Source organism: Chrysoperla carnea, chromosome 2 (assembly GCF_905475395.1).
Source record: "Chrysoperla carnea chromosome 2, inChrCarn1.1, whole genome shotgun sequence".
Lineage (NCBI taxonomy): Eukaryota > Metazoa > Arthropoda > Insecta > Neuroptera > Chrysopidae > Chrysoperla > Chrysoperla carnea.
Genome location: NC_058338.1, coordinates 98,775,867 through 98,797,309, shown reverse-complemented (window position 1 = coordinate 98,797,309; position 21,443 = coordinate 98,775,867). Strand labels below are relative to the sequence as shown.

Sequence of the window (21,443 nt, the reverse complement as noted above, 5' to 3'; positions counted from 1 at the left end):
CGATATATGTATTTTTTTATATTAAAAAGAACGTATGCGCATAAGAACACATGTTGGTCTTGAATACTGACTATTTCCAATGACAACTGGTCGCTATAACCGACATATAAGTTGATAAGGTTCAAAATAAAGTTAGTAAGGCTGAAAATAAGTTTTTAATGTTCAAAATAGTATTACCTATGTTTTGTTTAACTGAAAAAAATAAGTATATGTAACAAAAGTATGTTTGTGCATGCGTTAATCGTTATAGCCGATATAGCAGCTTATAATTCTATTGAATTTTGGTCGCTATAGCTGAAATGTCGTTATAACTGATGTTGTTATGGCCGTTATTCATTTGTGTTTATTTAGGAATTCGATTGGGATCTTTCATTTTCGTCGTTATAACCAATAGTATAATGGAAGGCAGTTATGGAAATTTTGAATTTTTGGCATTAAATCCATGTGAGGTGTTATACCCTTTAGTTACATCAATATGAATAAATAATTAACAATTATATATGCAAGTAACTTGATCATCTTAGTCAATAAAAGTGGTCAACTTCGGAATCTAACGGAATAAGCTGAATGTTTGTACAAACTTTTATTTTGATAGTACAAATGTTGTCTCAAAAGTTACATATGGTCATGCGTACGCATCCTTAGATATTCAAGGTCATAGATCGCGAAAATCAGTTTTTTGAGAACATCTCGCTTCTTTTGATTTCAATCGTATTAACATTGGTTATAAAAGTTTTAGAGGATAATATTTTCTCCAAATTTTGCCTGAAACATTTTTTGTACGTTGGACCGTTTTTGAAATAGAGAGCGCAGAAGATGGAGCGCTCAGCTTAACGTACTTCAGTGCAGGGTCAATATTTATAAATATAAGGTATTAAATAATTATATAAGTAGTATTTAATGAATGACTAGCTTAATACCCGCCCGCTTCACTGGGCTTAAAAATCAAAACCACCGCTTTATAACCTTCATCTGTCTTGATATCATTTATCCCCTTTCCATAACACTCGAAGGGATTGTTTTACATTATCAATGCCACTATCATTACATTATAATTGTTAATTATTTATTTAATAGAAATAGTTTTATTATTGATTTCTTACAAATATCAAATTGTCATCCATACGTCATTACATATCTGTCATTATACGTCAATTACATAGCTGTCATTTGCGATTTGTTATTCCAAGTCTGATTCTTTTTTGTTATACCACGTTTTATAGTGACTGACGTTTCATGTCAAGTCCCACGGGAATGCTGTCGAACGTATGTCCTTCTCCTGGCTCTAAACTACCTCCCTGCCAATTTTCAGCTAAATCGGTTCAGCCGTTCTTTAGTTATAAGTAGTGTAACTAACACGACTTTGTTTTATATATATAGATAGATGAAGGAAAAAACCCGCCTAATAGACTTGAATTCACGATTAACCCTGTTAATAATACGGTTTTTTCCCTTCATTATTGATTAAGTACTTAAATAATTATTTAATATCTTATATTTATAAATATTGGACCCTGTACTAAGGGTACGTATAGCTGAGATACGACTTGCCTGAATGTTTTTTTTTATATGTTGTACCGTTTTTTAAATGGAGTCAGTCAGCTCAGTTATATCTACGTTAGCGCAGGGTCAATATTTAAAATTTATGATATTAAATAATTATTTAAGTAGGACTTAATCAAAAAACTTAAGTGAAAAAACCGTATAACAGACAGAGTCAATTGTGAATCCCAGTCTATTGTGCGTTTCTTCATTATTCATTAAATACTACTTAAATAATTATTTAATACCTTATATTTATAAATATTGGCCAAGCGCTGAAGTACATTAAGCAGAGCATCTTAAATACATCTTCTGCGCCTTCTATTTCAAAAACGGTTCAACGTACAAAAAAAGTTTCAGACAAAATTTGTAGAAAATTTTATTCTCTACAACTTTTATAATCAATGTTAAAACGATTGAAAGCAATAAAAAAGAGATATTCGCTCCGAGCGTGAATTTCGTTTCCATGACAACGATACACTACTTTAATTATAGAATTAATGGATGCATATATAATTGTGTGGATTGCATTGAAAACTTACATTTAAAATTTAATATTCTTGTTTCACAAATTTAAATAAATAATTACGATAATTAACATTTGAAAAATAATATTTGTACAATTTGATTTCTTATTTTCACAATTTTTAATGCATTAAGTTTAATTAATTAGTGTTTTTCAATCATTTTAATTTGACAGTTTCTATATCATTAACATGTAAATAATTGCAAATTAGTCATAACAGCCCACTTTATCTCCAAAATTTTTCACTTAAAGCGCTGGCATCGATTTTATTATCCCTACCATGACTACGCACACAACGAATTCACAAAAAACTGATTTTCGCGACTTTTTAACCGACTTCAAACAGAAACGGAGGAGGTTATCAATTCGACTGTATTTTTTTTTTTATGGTTGTTACCTCAGAACTTTCGACTGGGTGAACCGATTTTAATGATTCTTTATCTATTTGAAAGCTGGTGCTTCCCGTGTGGTCCCATTTCATTTTGGTCCAGTTCTGACAACGACATCCATGAGAAAACCAAAAAAGTCTTAAATTTGCATTAATTATGCACGACAAGAAGACGAATAACTGAATATCACCTCAACCGATTTCGATGATTCTATTTTTAGTAACAAACTAGCGACCCGCCCCGGCTTCGCACGGGTGCAATGCTGATACTAAATACACTACAGAAAAACTGTGAACGTTGTATATAAAAACATAGCGGCCGGCTCTGGCTTCGCACGGGTATAAAATATATAGCCTATGTGATTAAAATCGATCCAGTAGTTTTGATTTATTCATTACTGCCCGTGGCCCGCACGCGTTAAATTTGGAGTAAAACAATCCCCCTTTCCCTATACCATGAAGATTTCCTGCTATCTTTGGAATATCTAAATTCATACACTACATTTTTACTTATTTACTTTTTATTTTTATTATTTACTTTACTATACTATGTAATTATTTACGACATCACATTAGAAACCTCAAAAATAGCAGTACTTCTCCACTATTTAATGGATGTTATTATACATATAAACCTTCCTCTTGAATCACTCTATCTATTAAAAAAAACCGCATCAAAATTCGTTGCGTAGTTTCAAAGATTTAAGCATACAAAGGGACATAGGGACAGAGAAAGCGACTTTGTTTTATACTATGTAGTGATTAGTTAGTGTTCTTCAGATTCACTATAAATAACAAAATAAAAGAAAACTTTTAACAAAAAGAAAACCGACTTCAAAAGAAAAACTTTTTGAAAATAAATTAATATGCACTAAAAAGTAAAAAAATAACGATAATATAATGTAGTTAAAATTATTGTTATTTTTGGAGTCGGTGTAATCCAGGGAAACAACTCTGACAGAACAGTTTGCTACATTAACGTGACTGACACCGACTCGAAAAATAACAATAATTTTAACCACATTATATTATCGTTATTTTTTTACTTTTTAGTGCATCTTAATTTATTTTGGAAAAGTTTTTCTTTTGAAGTCGGTTTTCTTTTTATTAAAAGTTTTTTTTTACTTTGAATATCTAAGGACGCGTACGCGTGACCATATATAACTTTTGAAACAACATTTGTACTATCAAAATAAAAGTTTGTACAAATATGAAGTAAAAGAGTTTTCTTTAAGTTGACATATGCTTGAAATATATTTATTGTGTAAAATGGCAATTACCAAAAATTAATAAAATCTTTTATATCTTATAATCTTTAATTGTCTGTAATTTTAATTATTAGTATTACATATTTTTTGATGTGTTAGAATATTAGCTGTAATAACAGTGGAACGAATGAACAAGTTATACAATGTGTCCCCGGATAGAGGTAACTATACTTGTAAATTTTATTATTTTTCATTTTAAGATAAAAAGTCATTCTTTATAAGAAATTTTGCTTATTCTGAAAAGTATGTGGGAATATTTAAAACTTCTAAATAATGTACAGGATAGCAAAAAAATTGAAATCACTATTTTTCTTTTTGGTAAACTACCCTTCCTTTTTATAAGTTGACAAAATGTTATTCAGAAAAGTTGCTCGCAATTAAAAATTATCACTTTATACAAAATATCAAGAAGATTCGTGTACTTTAATTATAGCATCATTTTTTATTTGAATAAAGTTGTATTTACAAAAAAACGTTACAAAGAAAATAATAATAAATCAATTAAAATGTACTATTCGAGAGTGTATTTTTTTTTTGTGGATTAGGTTAGAAAATTAAAAAGAAAATTTATTTTCTCGGATAAACATTCACTAAGAATAGAATTGTCAAAGTAGGAAAAATCTTCTTGAAATTCAGTCATGAATTTGAATCTTGAGTCATAATTGTTAATTTCGAGCAACTTTTCCTAATAACATTTTGTCAACTTATAAAAAGGATGGGTAGTTAACCAAAAAAAAATAGTGATACCAAATTTTTGGCTACCCTGTACATGATTTAGAAGTTTTAAATATTCACACATACTTTTCAGAATAGTCAAATTTTTTATAAAGAATGACTTTTTTTCTTAAAATGCAAAATAAGAAAATTTACAAGTATAGTTACCTCTATCCGGGAACACACTGTATATATTTGGTGAGGTGATACTTGTGCTGTCTCGCTTGTTCCTCCTTGCCTTGCCTGAATTCGCTAAAAAAGCGGATTTTTTTTAACTACATATGCCCCTGCTTAGGCCCTATGTCTCTCTATGACTAGGTTAAGTTGGCTGAAAGTTCCTTAGGATCCTATAAACACGTTACAAAAAGTTTCATTAAAATCGATGCTGTTTCTCATTTCCACTATCGATTCTTTTTTACGACTTATTCACAGTATAATAGGTAGCATCTACGCCTGCATTAAATTTCGCATACTGCATCAGACACTATCCGCATCCGTTCTTGAACCGCACGCACTTTAAATGAGTACACAAATCATCAATATAAAATCAATAAAATTTTTAATTTTTTTTTTAAATCCCACTGTACAAAGTAATAATATTATGTAATTAAAAAAATTTATCCACAATTCAAGTTGGTTTTAAAATAAATAAAATATTTTTGGTTATAAAAATGGTATACATGCTTAAAAAAAAAACAACATCCAAACACTACAAAATTGTACACATTTAAAAAAAATCAAAAACTATAAAAGACATTACGCAATTATTTGTATTTAATTTTCCAATTAATTAATTCGCAACAATTTTCCACTAATTAGAAAACTGTTATATCAATCAGTTTGCGACGAATTTCTTCAATATCAAAATTGCAAATATCTTTTCTCCCCTCTCTCCCAACCTAGTTCGTGGTACATGTAAACATTCAGGGCATCCTGAATTTAAACAGTTTTACTAAAGATTTATTTTTAATAAACCCTGAAATTGTTAATTTGTCGTAAACATTTTGTTAATCGTAACGTAGCTGTTCGTTCGTAGCCAGTGGAAAGCCGTGATTTATTTGTACTACAAACGGACATTGAGAGCATGCTTGTACGCTCTTTTAAATTTCGTAATTGTTCTTTTAAATCGAGGACTTCTTGATACAAAGGTATCACAACTGAAATTTCTTCCTCTTTAGCATTCAATTCTTTTTCCATGGCATCCAGTCTGTAGACAGTCCTTGGATCTACATCGGAATTATTTTTTTGGATCTGTCCACTCAATAAATCATATTGATCGTTCAATTTTTGAAAATCATTATGTAAATTTGCTAAAACATCTCGAATCTCACGTATTTTTCCCGTTAGTTCCGTATGAGCGTTATTACTTTTCATCGCAGTTTGTTTTTGATCAAAAGAGGATAAATTTAATTTATTTGGTGTAGGATTTACGGATTGCATACTAAATGCGGATTTAAATTGTTTTGTACGTGGATTCGATTTCGAATTCGTCATTGGATTATACGATGCAGGACGATTGACATTTGGGTCTATAAATTGGTTGAATATTTTGTTACTATTGGACGTTTGCTTGCGAAGCAAACACGTACATTTAGGTTGAATACACGCTCTGGGACTTGGTTGATCCCATTCAGTCATTGCACGACTTTTTAAATCAGCTTCTGTTGCTACTTTGGGTACATCAATTGTCACATTGAGACTACTCAAAATAGAAGCATTATCTTCGTTAAGATGCTCTGGTACATCAGCTAATTCTGATTCTGCAACAGCTGTGGCATGTCGTAGTAACGGACAAGCTGGTTTACGATTTGGTGAAATACAATTTGGACGTGAACCAATTCTCGATAAAATATTTGTTACGGTATCTTTTGTACCATTTACATAAGAACCAACTGATTGTGTAACAATTCCCATATTATGTGCTAAAGTGGGAGAAATTCCACCAACGAGATGTTTAGTTTTCATTATACTTAAAACTTGTTGAATGTTTAGACCAAGATTGTGGCTGGGTGTTGTTGAGGTTGTTGTTACAAACGGGATGGTTTTTATGTTCAAGTCTTGTAAATAATTTTTGGTTACTTGTTTCAAGCGAGAGGATATTGTTGGTAATTGGTAGTGATGAAACATATTATAGCCTGTAAACATTTTTGGGAATTGTAAAATTAACCAAGGACTAAGAAAATCAGGATTTACATAATAGGAAAAACCTCTACTTTACTAATTTAATATCCTATATATACTGTATTACAATTTAGAACAAAAAAAACCCTCCAAGCTCCCCTTTTCTGCGCTTCTAATACAAAAGTTAATAGAAAAACAAAAAATGCATAAATAATCTCTTCGTCGTAAATTCTGTTAATTTGGATGACTCACTAAGGTCCATGCGAACAGTGGGATCAAAACCCCTCCCCTTGAGAATTGCTCTACATACTTTTGAACTAACAATATATTCTTTACTCCTCATTATCTTGAGGTGAAACTGATTCGAAAATTTATACTTCATTGTCAATTTTGTTTTAACGCGATCAATTTTCTCGATCTGGCACAGTTGTTTTTTGAATTTTTGCGCCTTTTCCACCTTCTATTGTGTGCGTTCTAAAATTCAACTACTCTCGTATGATTTTTTATACCACTTAAATCATATGCAAGTAGAACTAAATGGTCCTTTAGAATTCATGAACAAGTGGAACTCAATTGACTTTTTTGATCCTGAGACGGTTGAGCATGAATATTCGACGCATTTTGTGTAAAAAACCAAGCATTGAAACTATTGAAAACGAAAATATGAGTATAAGGATGCTGTTCAAGTTAACATGATAAGAATATAAATTAGAGCAAGAAACGCCTTGCCGGGCAGGACTTTCGAAGCACTCAAATACATTCGAAGCACTTGATATCTGCGATGAAGATGCGTTTGTAAATGTGTACCAAATACTTCGCGTTCGGACGATTTTACCTATAACAACAACGAATGAACACTCTTATTTAACTTTGCGTCGTCTCAAAACATATCTTAGATCAACAATGTCGGAAGATCGGTTAAACGGTTTAACCTCTTTCAATATACATTGCGATGTAAAGGTTAAGCTAACATGATGAACAAAACTTTGACCACCTCCCTGGATGATTCCTGCGCACGGACCTGGGCTCACTTACACTATTACTGCCCATCCCTTTCTGTTAAAATATTCCTTTCTTTATGGTCTAACTTTCTCGGAGTGTAGCTATAACCTAGTCTAGCTTATAAAATACAAAAAAATTCTACCTGCAAAAAAATTAGACCTCGAATTTGTTCGCATCGTACTTGCTGTAAAGCATCTATTACTGAGTGGTGGTGGTTGAATATAATGAACTTCATTGGGAGGAGGAGGCGGAAGTGCTTGGTGTTGATTCGTAATATTTTCCGGTTTTTTACAAAATTGCTGATTCATTATATTTTCGGATTTCTTACAAAACTGTTGATTCGTTATATTTTCCGATTTTTTACAAAATTGTTGATTCGTAATATTTTCCGATTTTTTACAAAATTGCTGATTAAATCTTCCTAGATCCATAAATTTTTGATTCATCTTATCGCAACCTGGTGCTTGCAAATCAATATTTATCGAATTTTGCTGTTGTTGTCGCCGATATTGTTGATTCTTTTGTTGTTTCAGTTGTTTTTGTAAATTTTGTTGAGTCGTGAAATGTTGATTATTTAGTAATTGAGGGCCTTGAGAAGGCTGGTGATTATTTTTTGATGGTTGTGGCTTGAAGCCATTTTGTTCCAGTTGCTTTTGTGGTATATATTTAGCATATTGCGCTTCATATGATTCAGGTAAAGTGTATTTTTCATACACCCGATGTATATTTGGATTGTTTTCCTCAAAATTAAGGTGGACATCAGCACGGTGCTCACTATTTTTTCGAACACGCTGATTATAAAAAATATCGGATTGACTTGTAACAGATTTCGCTACTTTATTATGATACAATTCAACTAAGTCAGAATTATAATATGGATTTCGATACGATCGATCAACGCTATGCGAAACATGCCCCCCACTTACTGTGAAACGAGACGTGATTTGTTTTAATTTGGGTTTTCGTCTTCGAAAACGATTACCCGTTGCTTTAATAGACATCGCCTCGCAATTTTTAAATTTTCCTTTACTTAATTTTAAATCTAAAATTTTTGTACCCTTTTTAAGTGTTTTCTTTTTTGAAGATCGAACTGTATCGTGTGAATCGACCATGCGTACACCAGTTTTGCTACGTTTTTTTGATTTTTTCGTATCCGCACAGCTTTGACTCGAGATAATACATACATCTGATACTGTATGATGTATTTTTGATTTTTTCTTTTTGACAGTTTCATAATCAGCGCAGTTTGCTTTCATTTCTTTTAGTCTCGCTTTTAAATGTTTTATCGCATTTTCGTACGTCATAAATTTACGTTTAACGTTATGCACATCGTTTTCATTCACGTCAATTTCTTTGTGTGGTATTAAAGAGGTTTCAGTGCTGGCATTTAAATTCGTATTAGCCATGCGTGAAACTGTGATATATTTTTTAAAATGATCACAATCTCTCTTCAATTTTTTCACTGTGTACGTTGATTCACCGTTTGTATTATTTTCGATTTTAATATTTTCTTGGGAATCGACATAAGTCATTCTGGAAAAATTGCTAATTTTGAAACAGGTGTTGACTTTTTTTTGCAAATAAATTTAATAGGCTCTTTTGGACAGGATAAATCAGCAGTTAGATTGCCTAAGACAATACAAAGAGAAGGCTTTCCAATCATGCAAGCGGTTGCGCCACCATGAGTGTGTCTAGCATATTAACTAACAGATAAATAAAGTACTTCCATACTAACTCCCATAATAATAGATATATTTTTTAATAATTAATTAGTGACTAAAAAAATTAACATTAGATTGATAAACGTATATTTTAATATTCGAATATATATAAAAATAACAATAATATATTCGAATTTCTGCGTCAAAAAATTAAAGAGCTTCATTGCTTAGTTGATGAAACACAATATATCAACGAAATACCTGATAATTGTGAATTAATGGAAATTAAAAAATACGAACTGTAATATCTTTGTGGTTGGGCAGTATTTGTTTCGTCCTCTGATTGCGAAGTATGTGATTGTGAAAGTGCAATTAATTCTCCAGTAGTAAATCGTGGTCACTTAAAGCATCCTAGTGAGGCAGTATATCAACTTCTGAAAGTTTTCACTAGCTATGGAAAATCATTATTGCATCTAGAAAATGTTCATGAGCTTTTAACAAGAATTATTCAGGAATGCTATTAAACATTCACTTTCCTGGATGCCACAAAATTCGCGTGAAAGTTTTGGAGAAATTCATTTTCTTACGACTTCACATTCTTGCTAAAGAACGGTGCAACCAGATAACCACTGTTCGCAAATAAATTGTTTAAATTTTGTAATAATATTATAATATTATAACAACCTGTTTTTTAAATGATTATTAATTTACTTGTTCTCAGTATTAAGAATACTTTAGATATCCATAGAATATAATAAAAATATGTATTATTATTATGGAAGTTATGAGAGTTAGCATGCAAATACTTTAGTTGACCCTTAATATGTCAAACGCTGGACACATATCCCATCATGCATTGCATGATTAGAATGCCCGTCTTGTATATTGTCCTAAGATTGCCAATATTGACGCATTTTAGTCTGAATAAGAAGTGATTCTGGAAAATAATTAACTAAGCTTCTTCGGATCAACTTGATCAAAAGCTGAGTGATTGTTTCCAAAAACGATTTGTCAAATATTACTGCCATTTCATCCCTTAAACCAAAACTTTTGGGGTAAAAATATAAATTTTATATTTTCGGCTGAAGGTCTATGTTATCAAGATGTAGATTCCCCGCAATATTTTTATTATAATATATCTGAACCTTTTTACTTCAGGCCTAAATGGGCCACAACCCTAAAGCACAAGACTATGAGGCATATTTGGATAAATTTTACATATACTGCCTCGCAAAAAAAAGTGGCGCACTTAACAAAAATTTTTAATTTTCCTTAAATTTCAAACAGATACATTTCGACGAGAAATAATTGGATCTGAATTAAATATATATGATCCGATTGCTTGTATTTTCTAGTTTTTGAATTTGTCTCAAACATTTTTAGCATGCCTAAATATTTTATTCGCAGGACAGAGAGGCTGAGAAAATTTATTCATTAATTTAATATGAATTTTAAAAGCGCGCACGAGGTGCATAAGTATTTATATAAGAAATTGAATATGTGCAATCGAAAGCTTGTTTATTTCTCTTTAAAATGCGCTTATATTGATCTTTGTTTGAGCTTCTAAGATCGACTTATTCGTTGACAAATAAAAATAGACATTTTTCACAATAAACTATTTGTCGTTGTTTGTAAATGTTTTTTTGTTGAAAAATTAATTTTTTACATTTTTTTTTTTTTTTATTATTTATTTATTTTTTTTTTGTAGCAATTTTGATTTGACAGTGAATAGCTGCGCCAAAAAAGCTCGTTTGATGTTTAATAGTAGCGAGTTTTAAGTAAAAATGAACAAGCTTTCGAGTACTTTGATTGGATTTTTTCATCTTATGTTTTATTTATTTTGTGGTTTCGGTTTCTTTCTAATTCATAAGAATAATATCTAGAAAACAGTAAAATTGCAATTATGGATTATTACTGGGTGTGTTTTCACAATTAACAACACAACACTTTCGATTCAATCGTTTTTTACTTTATTATATTATAAATATAATAAAGTATTGTGATCGAAAAAAAAATCGATATCGGGGGTTTCAACGGAAATACACGTTTTGAAGGTCCCTGATTCCAAAAAAGTGGTTTTTAAAAAATGTTGCGTCCGTCGATATGTCGGTATGTCTGTTACCAAGCTGGAGCCTTCAATTTTCAACCGATTTTTCTCAAACTCGGTACATAGGTTCAGTTTGGTCATAATTCCAGACGATTTTTTTATTTTTTCCCTAGGCCTTTTTTTAAGGGTATTTCCCTCTAGGCCAAAACAGGATTTTTGCGGTTTTCTCAAAAACGGCTCTAACGATTTATATTAAATTGGGCTCAAGGCTAGACCTTAAGATGTTCCTACGGTTGATATAAGCCACATATCCACGAAAATTCGAGAAGGCCCACATCCTTGGGAAAAACTCCTTTTTTTTTGGGTTTCCTCAAAAACGGCTCAACGATTTCGATTAAACTGGGCACAAGGCTAGAACTTAAGGTGTACCTAGGGTTGGTATAACCCACATATCCGGGAAAATTCGAGAAGGCCCACACCCTAGGAAAAAACCTTTTTTTTTGGGAATTTCTGAAAAATGGCTCTAACGATTTCGATTAAACTTGACACAAGGCTAGACCTTAAGGTGTTCTTAGGATTGGTATAGGCTACATATCCAGGAAAATTCGAGAAAGCCCACACCCTTGAGAAAACCATAAAAACATTTAATAATTTGAAAGCAACCAAATCTATGTGAGAATTGGAATCTTAATATAATAAAGTCTTGTCCGATGTTTCGGACCGTTTATTACTCATTTTATTGAATGTTAAATCATTATTTTATTCCACTTGTAACACATGACAATGACGTTTTAGCCCGAGAGCTGGAAGACATTTTTGGGTTGGTGATTGTGGCATTTTGAATATTCGTAAGATCTCAGATATCTCTCCCATAATATACAAATGATACAAAAATGCAGACCTGGCTGGAGGATAGCTGTATCTTTAGAACTCCTTTATTTTCAAATATATAAAATTTTCTTTGGGGCAAATTATATTTTTTTTTAAGTAAACTTAAATATACAAAAATGGAGAAAATAAACAAGCCAGACCATTTGCGAGGAATTGTAACCTTGCAAGATGCTTGCAAAACTAATTTTCTTGATCACCTGGCAGGTAGAAAATCTCACCAAAATGACCTGTCTTTTTTTGGAATATTTATTTTTAATACTAAACAATATCCTATGAAAATTTCAATTTGCCGCAAAAATATTTTTTGTATTTATTTGCAAAGCACTTTTGCAAGCATCTTGCAGAGTTAAAATCTTCTACAAATGCCCTTACTTGTTTATGTTCTTCATTTTTCAATATTAAAGTTTACTTTAAAAGAAAATTAAGTTTCCTCAAAGATTTGTTTGGCAATAAAAAATTTTATATGTTTTATAATATAGGGATTCTAAAGATATCGACCGCTATTATGGGAGAGGTATCTGACGAATTTTCAGAATGCCTCAAACACCTACCTATTAATGTATACCAGCTCTCTTACTATTGCTGCTAAAACACTAAACCAAAACAAAAAAATAGAACACGAGATGGCGTATAGGTCATCCATCAAAAATACTTTTCTAGTGCCATTAGTTGATGTAGATTTATCGGATCTAGTGTGAAAACGATAAAAATAATTTTTTTCTCCTATTTAAACGTCTAGCGTACGTGCAAACGAGTTCAAAATATACTAATTTTAATTTATTGGTCGTAAAATTTAGTGCCAATTTATATCGTTATCGTTATTTTTGACGTAAATTTACCTACTTTGAAAAAGGCAGGGTTGCCGTTTTATTTATTAATTTTCGTTACTTTTTAGCAGAGCAACTTATGTGTAGGGAATATAGTGGTTAAAAATTTAAAACATTACCTGAAAAAGTCTAATTCAGCTTTTAAAAGATTACATTTAGTTTCGGCGCGTGATAATTGTTCTTCAATTGCATGTAAACGGTGTGCTTTTTCGTTTCCTGATAAATCAGATGATATGGAAGCTTTATCTTCCACGTCATTCGATCGTTCTATTCGTTGGATATCTTCAATTTCAATAAAACTTTCAGTATTTGACATAACTTTCTAATAAATTCACATACCAACAAGCAATTTGTGTATAAATTTCGGGATAAATTTTTTATTTTATATTTTTCATTTAAGTTTGTATATTAAAATAAAACGGGAATATCATCAATTTAAAATTTATAATATCCCTTTTTAAAAGAATATTTTTTTTAAATATATTCCAAATGGATTGATTATTTAGAAGGTATCCAAGGACTCAACAAATAAATACGAGTGTTTTTAATAACGATACACCAAAGGTTGCTAAATAAATACTAAGAATTTTGATTTTAAATAAAATTTAATTTTAGTTCCCTCTTAGTTTTAATTTAGAATCTATTCAGAATTTTGTTTTTACACATTAAGGTTTTTTTATAATGAAAGGATACATTTAATTTTGATAAATTTGCTTGCATGACATAAACTGATAAAATTTTGTGTTAAAATAGATCGTTTCTAAGCGATTTTTATAACCAAACCAAATTCGTATTACAGAAAAGGATAAATATAATTATGTCATAATTATTTTTAGGGCATACAATTTTCGACAGAAATTTGCAATTTTAAGATCAGATGATTTTTAAAACTGGTATCTTCTTACATTTCCTTACATAAATTAAACAGCAATCAATAGATGTAAGAAGTTTTCGTGGAAGCATTTAGGAAATAAAAATTAACAAGAACTTGGTCGAATTCTGAGCTAAGAAAAACTCCAATACTTTTTATATCATGTTTGTATGAAATATATATATTATATAAGTATACTAAGTTCAGTCCCAAGTTTGTAACGCTTAAAAATATTGATGCTATGAACTAAACCCTCTGGAGTAGTTCAAACTACCAAAATGGTAAGTTCGGATACGTATGACGTTCTATTAAGTATTCTGTATTCTTTGGTTCCATTTATTTGTCTGCCTGACTGTCTGTTCGTCTGTCAACACAATAACTCAAAAATGAAATGAGATATCAAGCTGAAATTTTTATAGCGTGCTTAGGGAATAAAAAGTAAGGTCAAGTTCGTAAATGAGTTTACGAACGTTTAAATTTACCTTTAAATGAAAAAGTTGTACCTTAAAAAAGTAAACAACTTTTGTTTGAAACATTTTTTCGTAAACATCACTATTTACCAGTGAGGACGCAAATTAGTTTAGAAACATTATATAGTATGTAGTATATATACCTATTACATATATATTATATTATTTGTTTATCTTTCTTTACTTTCATGACGTAAAAAAACAAACAAATGCGTAATCAACACTGTTTATACATGGTATTTCAACAATAGACCTTTTTCACATTTTTTTCTTTTTTTAAATGAAAGTAAATATCTCTATAAATGGGCTAATTTTTTTCCCCCGATTTTTTTTGAGCCATATGACCGAGGAAACAGTAAAAATTATTAAAATTCAAATAGTCAAAAACGATCCCGAAACTCACGAAGTTATATGAATGGATGGCACTGTGACGTCAATTAGTAAGAATTACATATTTTCAAACACTGTTTTGACATAGTTTGATTTTTTGTTTATTGAATAACTCGTTTATTTTTAATTTTATGCGAAAAATAGTCATTACCAAAGTTGTGAGGAATTAAATTTCCTACAATTTTAATTCTCATCAATTTTTTCTAGGATCGATATTTTTTTATTTAGATCCGAAAGAAGGTGGAATGATTTTTTGTTTATTGAAGACCTCGTTTATCTTTAATTTTACACGAAAAATGGTAATTACCGAAGTTGTTTGGAATCCCTACAATTTTAGTAAAATTAAAAATAAACGAGTAATGCAACTAACAAAAATTCACAACCACTTCTTTTCAGTTCTAAATCGAAAAATATCGGTTCTAAGACAAAATTGATAAGGACCAAAATTGTAGGAAATTTAATTTCAAACAACTTTGGTAATAAATATTTTTCGCGTAAAATTAAAAATTTACGAGTTATACAACAAAGAAAAATTCACGACCACCTCTTTTTGGGTTTAAATTGAAAAATATCGATCCTAGGAAAAAATTTATAAGTACAAAAATTTGAGGAAATTTTATTTCAAATAACTTTGGTGATAACCATTTTTCGTGTAAAATTGAAAATAAACGAGTTATTTAATAAAAAAAAATGCAAACTATGTCAAAACAGTGTTTGGAAATATGTAATATTTACTAATTGACATCATAGGTCAGTATAGCCAATAAAAATCGTTTTAAATTATTTCAAATATCGATTTTACAGAATCGATTTTATCGAGTTACAGAATCTACTCGACCTAGTCAATTTTTTGTTTTCACTTGTTTTTGAATTGAATTGGTTCACGACCAATCACTGCAGTTAAGCAACATTGAATACAGTCAGTACTTGAATGGGAGACCGCCTGAAAATATTGTGTGCTGTTGGTCGCAATAGCCGCAAAATTCGAAAATTAGCTGATGGATTGATTTGAAATTTTTGACAGGTCGTTGCATTTATAGCCAAGAGTTTATATATATTTACATCCCGAAATTCTTACTAAGGAATATTTATAAATAACTAAAAAAGGATAGAAGTCATATAAATGTCAAATATGTTTCTAGACTATTTTAATTTACTCCCCTAATAATTAATATCAGACAAAGCCACAGCGCAACGTGGACAGGTTTAGCTACTAAAAATTAAAAAAAAAAGTTATTATAAAGTTTTAAGTTTTCACTTGTGTCGGTAGTCCCCATGACTGCATATCATTTTTTGTTCTTCATGAAGTTTTCACTGCATCCAAATAAGCTTATAATCAAGTTTTCATAAAATTCATCCGATATTTTAAAAACAATTTGAAAAATGATTGTTCATTTAAATTTAGTTTTGAAACAGAACAATTAAAAAAATTTGAAAACAAAGGTTATTGAATTGTCTCAACTTTATTGACATAGATTCAATAGCGAAAACGCCCTTTTGCTTTATAGATTTTTACTATTAATCCAATTTCGTAATATTTTTCAAAACTTATTTTTGAGACGGCAATTTTAAATATTGCGAAATTTGACACGTCAAGCTTCAACGAACCTGTCAATTCTAAAGGTGTATGGCTTGTGCTTCACCTTAATTTAAAATGAAAGAAATATTAAAAATTAATTGAACTTACCTATGAACCTTAGCTAACGGAAAATGCAAACAAAGTTTTTGGTAAAGTTCCGTGAATTCTTTATACGAACGCAAAACGTAACTTGAATCTGGTGAACCAACACGTTCCACTTTTATGATATATAAGTAATGCTTATCAGGATCGTAGCGTTTTTGATATCCTTGTACTTCTACGCCCAACAATCTCCCGTCGGATACACAACTGAAAAGTAAGAGAATGAAAAATAGAAAAACTTTTCTAAATTCGCGTTTGATATTTCTATAAGATAACTAACCTGTAAGTTTTTGGAACAAACGATAACAATTCTCCATCTCCATGATCTCCAGTAAATCGTAATTGTGCCAAATTATGTAAAAAGAAATTAAACTGTGTAAACCATGATTTCAGCGAGCTTTCAATAAGACGTGCAAATGTTGCAGCTGCTTCTGCATTTGATTGTCCTGGTAATAAAGCACGACGTACATAATTGACTGCTTCCATTGTCACACCAGGTATACCTGACGATGCCATCTAAGCAAGTTAAGAAATGGTAAATAAATTGATTCGCATGACTAAGATTCGACCTGACTAAGATTTCAAATACATACCAAAGCAAATAAGTGAAGAATTAGATTGCCATGTTTTCGAACAATATTATACGCTTGACAACACAAGTCCACAAATTGATGAAACCGTGCTGATGGCCTATCTCCACCATTTATTACGTATGCCATGTCTGAGGTTAACACAAATGGAGTACGATCCCTAAAATCGAAATATTATTAGAGGTTAATCATCAAGAGATTATCAAGAAAATGCTATTTAAATACAAACTTTTCAAAAATTGACAATCAATTATTTATATAATAAGGAAAGTCTAGCCAAAATATAAACTCATTCTTGTTCTTTGTTTTCAAGAACAACGATTTAAATTTACTAGTTTATGATGGGTTATTACATTGTTGTATTCTAGGGAAACGATGGTAAACAAACTAATTGTAGGTTCATAACTCGAGACTCAGAAAGAACAGCTTCATAAAAAACTACCACGGTATTTATTAAAAGCTTATAAATAATTATATCCATTTATAAAACATTCCTGATTTAGCTTTTTAAATAATTACAAATTTTATGTTTAATATAATTATATTACGCTCGGTATGTGTTGAGGATATGCATTTATACATTGTATCGTCAAAAAATAATTTTATTAAATAATGATATAATTGTAAAGTTGCTTTTTTAGTATGTTATTTGAACCCCTTAGAGGAGTGTAAAACTACGTTTTGCAAGCAAAAAAAAGTTGGTCTACCTGCGTAATCCGAGAAAAACTGCAAAATTTTCATACTTTTTTTCAATTTTTAAAGTTCAATTCAAAAACTATGAGCTTTTGAATTAATTGCTACTATCATTTTGAAAGTATACTAAATTTGAAACAAATAATCCCACCCACAGATCTGTATGTCTAATAGTTTTTAAGATGTGATGCTTGAAAAATTCACATGATTTTCAGAAATGTTAAAATTTTGAATTATGTTTGTTAAACTGTTAGAAATATAACAAAAGATTAAATGTGAAAAATGGTCATTATAAAAAAATAAACAACTTTCGTTTGAAACATTTTAGCGTAAACATCATTGTTTTCTCGTGAGGGAGCAAATTAGGGCAAAATTTTGGGGTCAATTTTCTCCAAAAATATAAAAGATAGAGAGACGAAAATTTGTAGGTAGCTTCAAATACTGATCCTTATGACTAAATTTTGAAATATACGAAAAAAGGTTTTCTAGACAATATTTTCGAGAATTAGTAAAAATGGCGCCCGGAATAACTCCATCAATTTTTTGGACTTTTCCAATTTTTCTAATATATTAAAAATAATGCAAACACTCATATTCAACCTTGTCATTAAAGGGTATTTTAACAATTAGCTTAGTTAATTTTTTATTTTCACTTGTTCTTTTTTCATATAATGCGCAAAATTTCATGTGAGGTTATTCTCATATTTTAAAACTTGTATTATTGGAATTTTTGCTTTTTACGATTACAAGACAACTATAAGGTTTACAGACCCTGTTTTCAGCTTAAATGCAAGACAATTAAATGTGCTAAAACTTAATTTCTCACAATATTCCTATAACCATGAGCAGTTATGCTGATATTAGGCTGAAAACATAAGCAGAATTCAAAATTTTAACATTTGTGAAAACCAAGTAAATTTTCAAACATTATATCTCAAAAACTATTAGACATACGTTACATTAGACTTGGGAGTAAAATTCCCAAATACTTTTTTGGCTTATCATGAACTGATCGTAAAATGTCAACATAAACATTTCAGTGTTGTCAGACTTGATACGTCACAATGTAACTTTTTTAAAATACATAAAAAAATATTTTTTTTAAATAATCTAAAACAATACTCTTCTAAACAATTAAATGTAAAATCTAATAGTTATATTGTTTTAAGGGGACTTATAACCTTGAAATTTTTCTGGAATAGATTTCTTTTACATAGAAAAGTACCGTTAAGGTTAAACCTTTAGAATATTACCACAAAATTTCAGAAAAAGAAATACTTTTTGGGTTATTCGTATATTGTTTATGTATAGTATATCATAGGGATTCTTTTTCTTTCATAGCGTTTTCTCAACTTCACCATTTTGTTCTAGTTCGTTTTATTTTGATCGCCTCTTCAAGTGTTGATGGGTCAAAATTTTATATATATATATATATATATATATATATATATATATATATATATATATATATATATATATATATATATATATATATATATATATATATATATATATATTTGTCTGTTTTGTAGCATTTTGAAGATAAATTTTCGAAAAAAAAAAATCAACAACAAAAATTTAAAAGATTGTAACTTTTTTTAATTATAATTTTTTTAAATTTTGATCAATCAATACCTGTAAAATAACGAGTACTTTATGATTTTTTTAATCTGAATTCGAGATATTAGGCTAACAGTTGAAAAAAACATATATTTTTTTGGCGGCATCTGCAAGATATATGAAGACAAAATCGGTTTAAATTTTTTTTATATTACCCTTAAAAATAAATATATATAAGGAAACCTGTATATAACTATTACATGTTTTTTGTAATTTGAACCTAAATTTTTCAGTCTTTTCTTTCATCATCAAGGCTAAATGTCCCCTTAATAATATAAATAGGCATCATCAATTTAAAATTAAAATAAATTGTTGATTTAAAGTTGGCAGGAGATACTTCGTTCTATACATTTTTTATGGGGCAGAGTGAGAGAGACAATGAGATTCGCTTTCACTTTCATAACAACCTTAAGCCAGAGTGTATTACACTACAAGGCGCCAAAGATCTATTTTCATAAGCCCTGATAATTTTTCTATTTTCTCAATTATGGTTTTGAATCTTTAGCGAAGCGACTTGCTGATCTAAATCTTTGATATAAATATTTACTTAACATACCGTTTAAAATTACCAAACATTTGTGCATCACCCAAAAATTTTCCAAAATCAATATGAAAAACATGTCCAGATGTTTTTAGCATAATATTGTCATTATGTCTGTCACAAATACCTAAAATATACGTCACAACACTGTATCCAGCACACGACGCTAAAAAACAAGAAGAAATCACTAAATTAATAAATATCACTTAGAAAATTGTTCCGCTAAGCCATAAAGCCGTGATTGAAAAATTGAGAATAAAATATTGATTTCTGAAATCTTCATGTCAACATCTTTTTTTTGGCCTAGATTGTCAAATTTTTTTGTTACATCATAATTCTCACTTTTTATTTTTAACTGGGTTAGGTTAGGTTAGAGTGGCTGTTATAGGGTGGAACACACTTAGACCAAGGAGTCCGCTGTGATACCGAGAAAAGGTTGTTTCATCCCCAGCCACTGAACCATTTGGAGCTGTTTAACAACAGCAGAAGTGCTTTAAAACCAACAGATTTAAGGTCGGAGATATCGAAAAATAAACGATGACTCAAGTGAGTCTATCTCTTTATGAACACAGCTGGACAGTGACATAGAAGATGAGATATTGTGTCTTTCTCCTCTCGACAGTGACAGCTTCTGCAATAATCGTGATACACTGTCAGGCCCAGGCGTTCAGTGTGCCTACAGCCTAGCGGGTGTCCTGTAATAGTAGCAACAATTTTATTTATAAGGGCCGTTTGAAGCGATATAAAATCTTCGGAACGCCTACAATTGTACCACAAGTGATTTTGAACTAAGACGGGCAGAATAAAATTGCTACAACAGAGAAATTGTAACCGTCGCAACAATTTCGTATTTCATATACCTGTGAAATTTTCAACTGCTCTCTCGTATTCCAATTCAGATGGATTATGCCTGGCTAACCATTCCGCGATTGGTTTATCTTTAAACGATCCTGTTAAACCCCATTCAACTTGAATTTTTCGTAATGGCTCAGAATTTGCAACTAATTCAATCATTCCTGAAAAAAATTCATAAAGTTAAGTTTTCAAACTCGAATTTCGACAATATTTAATAATACCTCGCTTATGTCCAGTTGGTACACATAAAAACGATACCATTTTTAAGTCTAAGCCTTCTCGTAACCAAAGTTTATCCATAATACGTACAACTTGTAATGTAAGCATATCTTGTTGTAAATCATCCCCAACCTACAAAATGCAAATATTATTCAGCATTATGTGGTACACATAGTGTAGGTCTGCGGCCAACCATAGTCTTAGTGATTCATTTCAGAAAGGCTGAGAATTTCATAGATATTAGCCAGCACCACGTCCTCAGCAGGTAGAGTGCTAAAGATGTAGCGCCTACCTCAAGTTTGACCTGATTCTAGAAAGGGTAGAACCGGTTTTAATCGACATATATTCCAAAAAAAGACTATCGACGTCAGATTATCCGCAATGGTAGTGGGATGAGGGAGGTAGCTAGTCCGCAATGCTAAATTTGTTGATTTTGTCTCATCAGGAAACTGATTTTAGAATGGCTGAAAATATGCCCACATGAAGAGCAAATTCTAAAAAGCACAAAAATCATATCGTCCACAAT

At 30.4% G+C, this 21,443-nt stretch overlaps 2 protein-coding genes across 2 annotated transcripts in view; both read right to left on the bottom strand.

Annotated features, from left to right (window-relative positions):
• The window catches only part of LOC123292471 (phosphatidylinositol 4-phosphate 3-kinase C2 domain-containing subunit beta-like), a 351,668-nt gene that overhangs the window by 292,238 nt on the left and 37,987 nt on the right, over positions 1 to 21,443 (bottom strand). The window contains exons 18-23 of the mRNA XM_044873151.1: positions 20,920 to 21,049; positions 20,704 to 20,859; positions 19,859 to 20,009; positions 16,993 to 17,149; positions 16,680 to 16,915; positions 16,406 to 16,606 (exon numbers count right to left, since the gene is read on the bottom strand). Of these exons, the coding sequence (XP_044729086.1) occupies positions 16,406 to 16,606; positions 16,680 to 16,915; positions 16,993 to 17,149; positions 19,859 to 20,009; positions 20,704 to 20,859; positions 20,920 to 21,049 (1,031 nt within the window). The remainder of the gene's footprint in view (positions 1 to 16,405; positions 16,607 to 16,679; positions 16,916 to 16,992; positions 17,150 to 19,858; positions 20,010 to 20,703; positions 20,860 to 20,919; positions 21,050 to 21,443) is intronic.
• On the bottom strand, positions 5,259 to 13,404 carry LOC123292472. Its single transcript, XM_044873152.1, has 3 exons — positions 13,107 to 13,404; positions 7,704 to 9,094; positions 5,259 to 6,573 (listed from the first exon to the last, which is right to left on the bottom strand). Exons 1-3 carry the CDS (start codon positions 13,301 to 13,303, stop codon positions 5,405 to 5,407), a joined length of 2,757 nt encoding a protein of 918 aa, XP_044729087.1. The 5' UTR covers positions 13,304 to 13,404; the 3' UTR covers positions 5,259 to 5,404.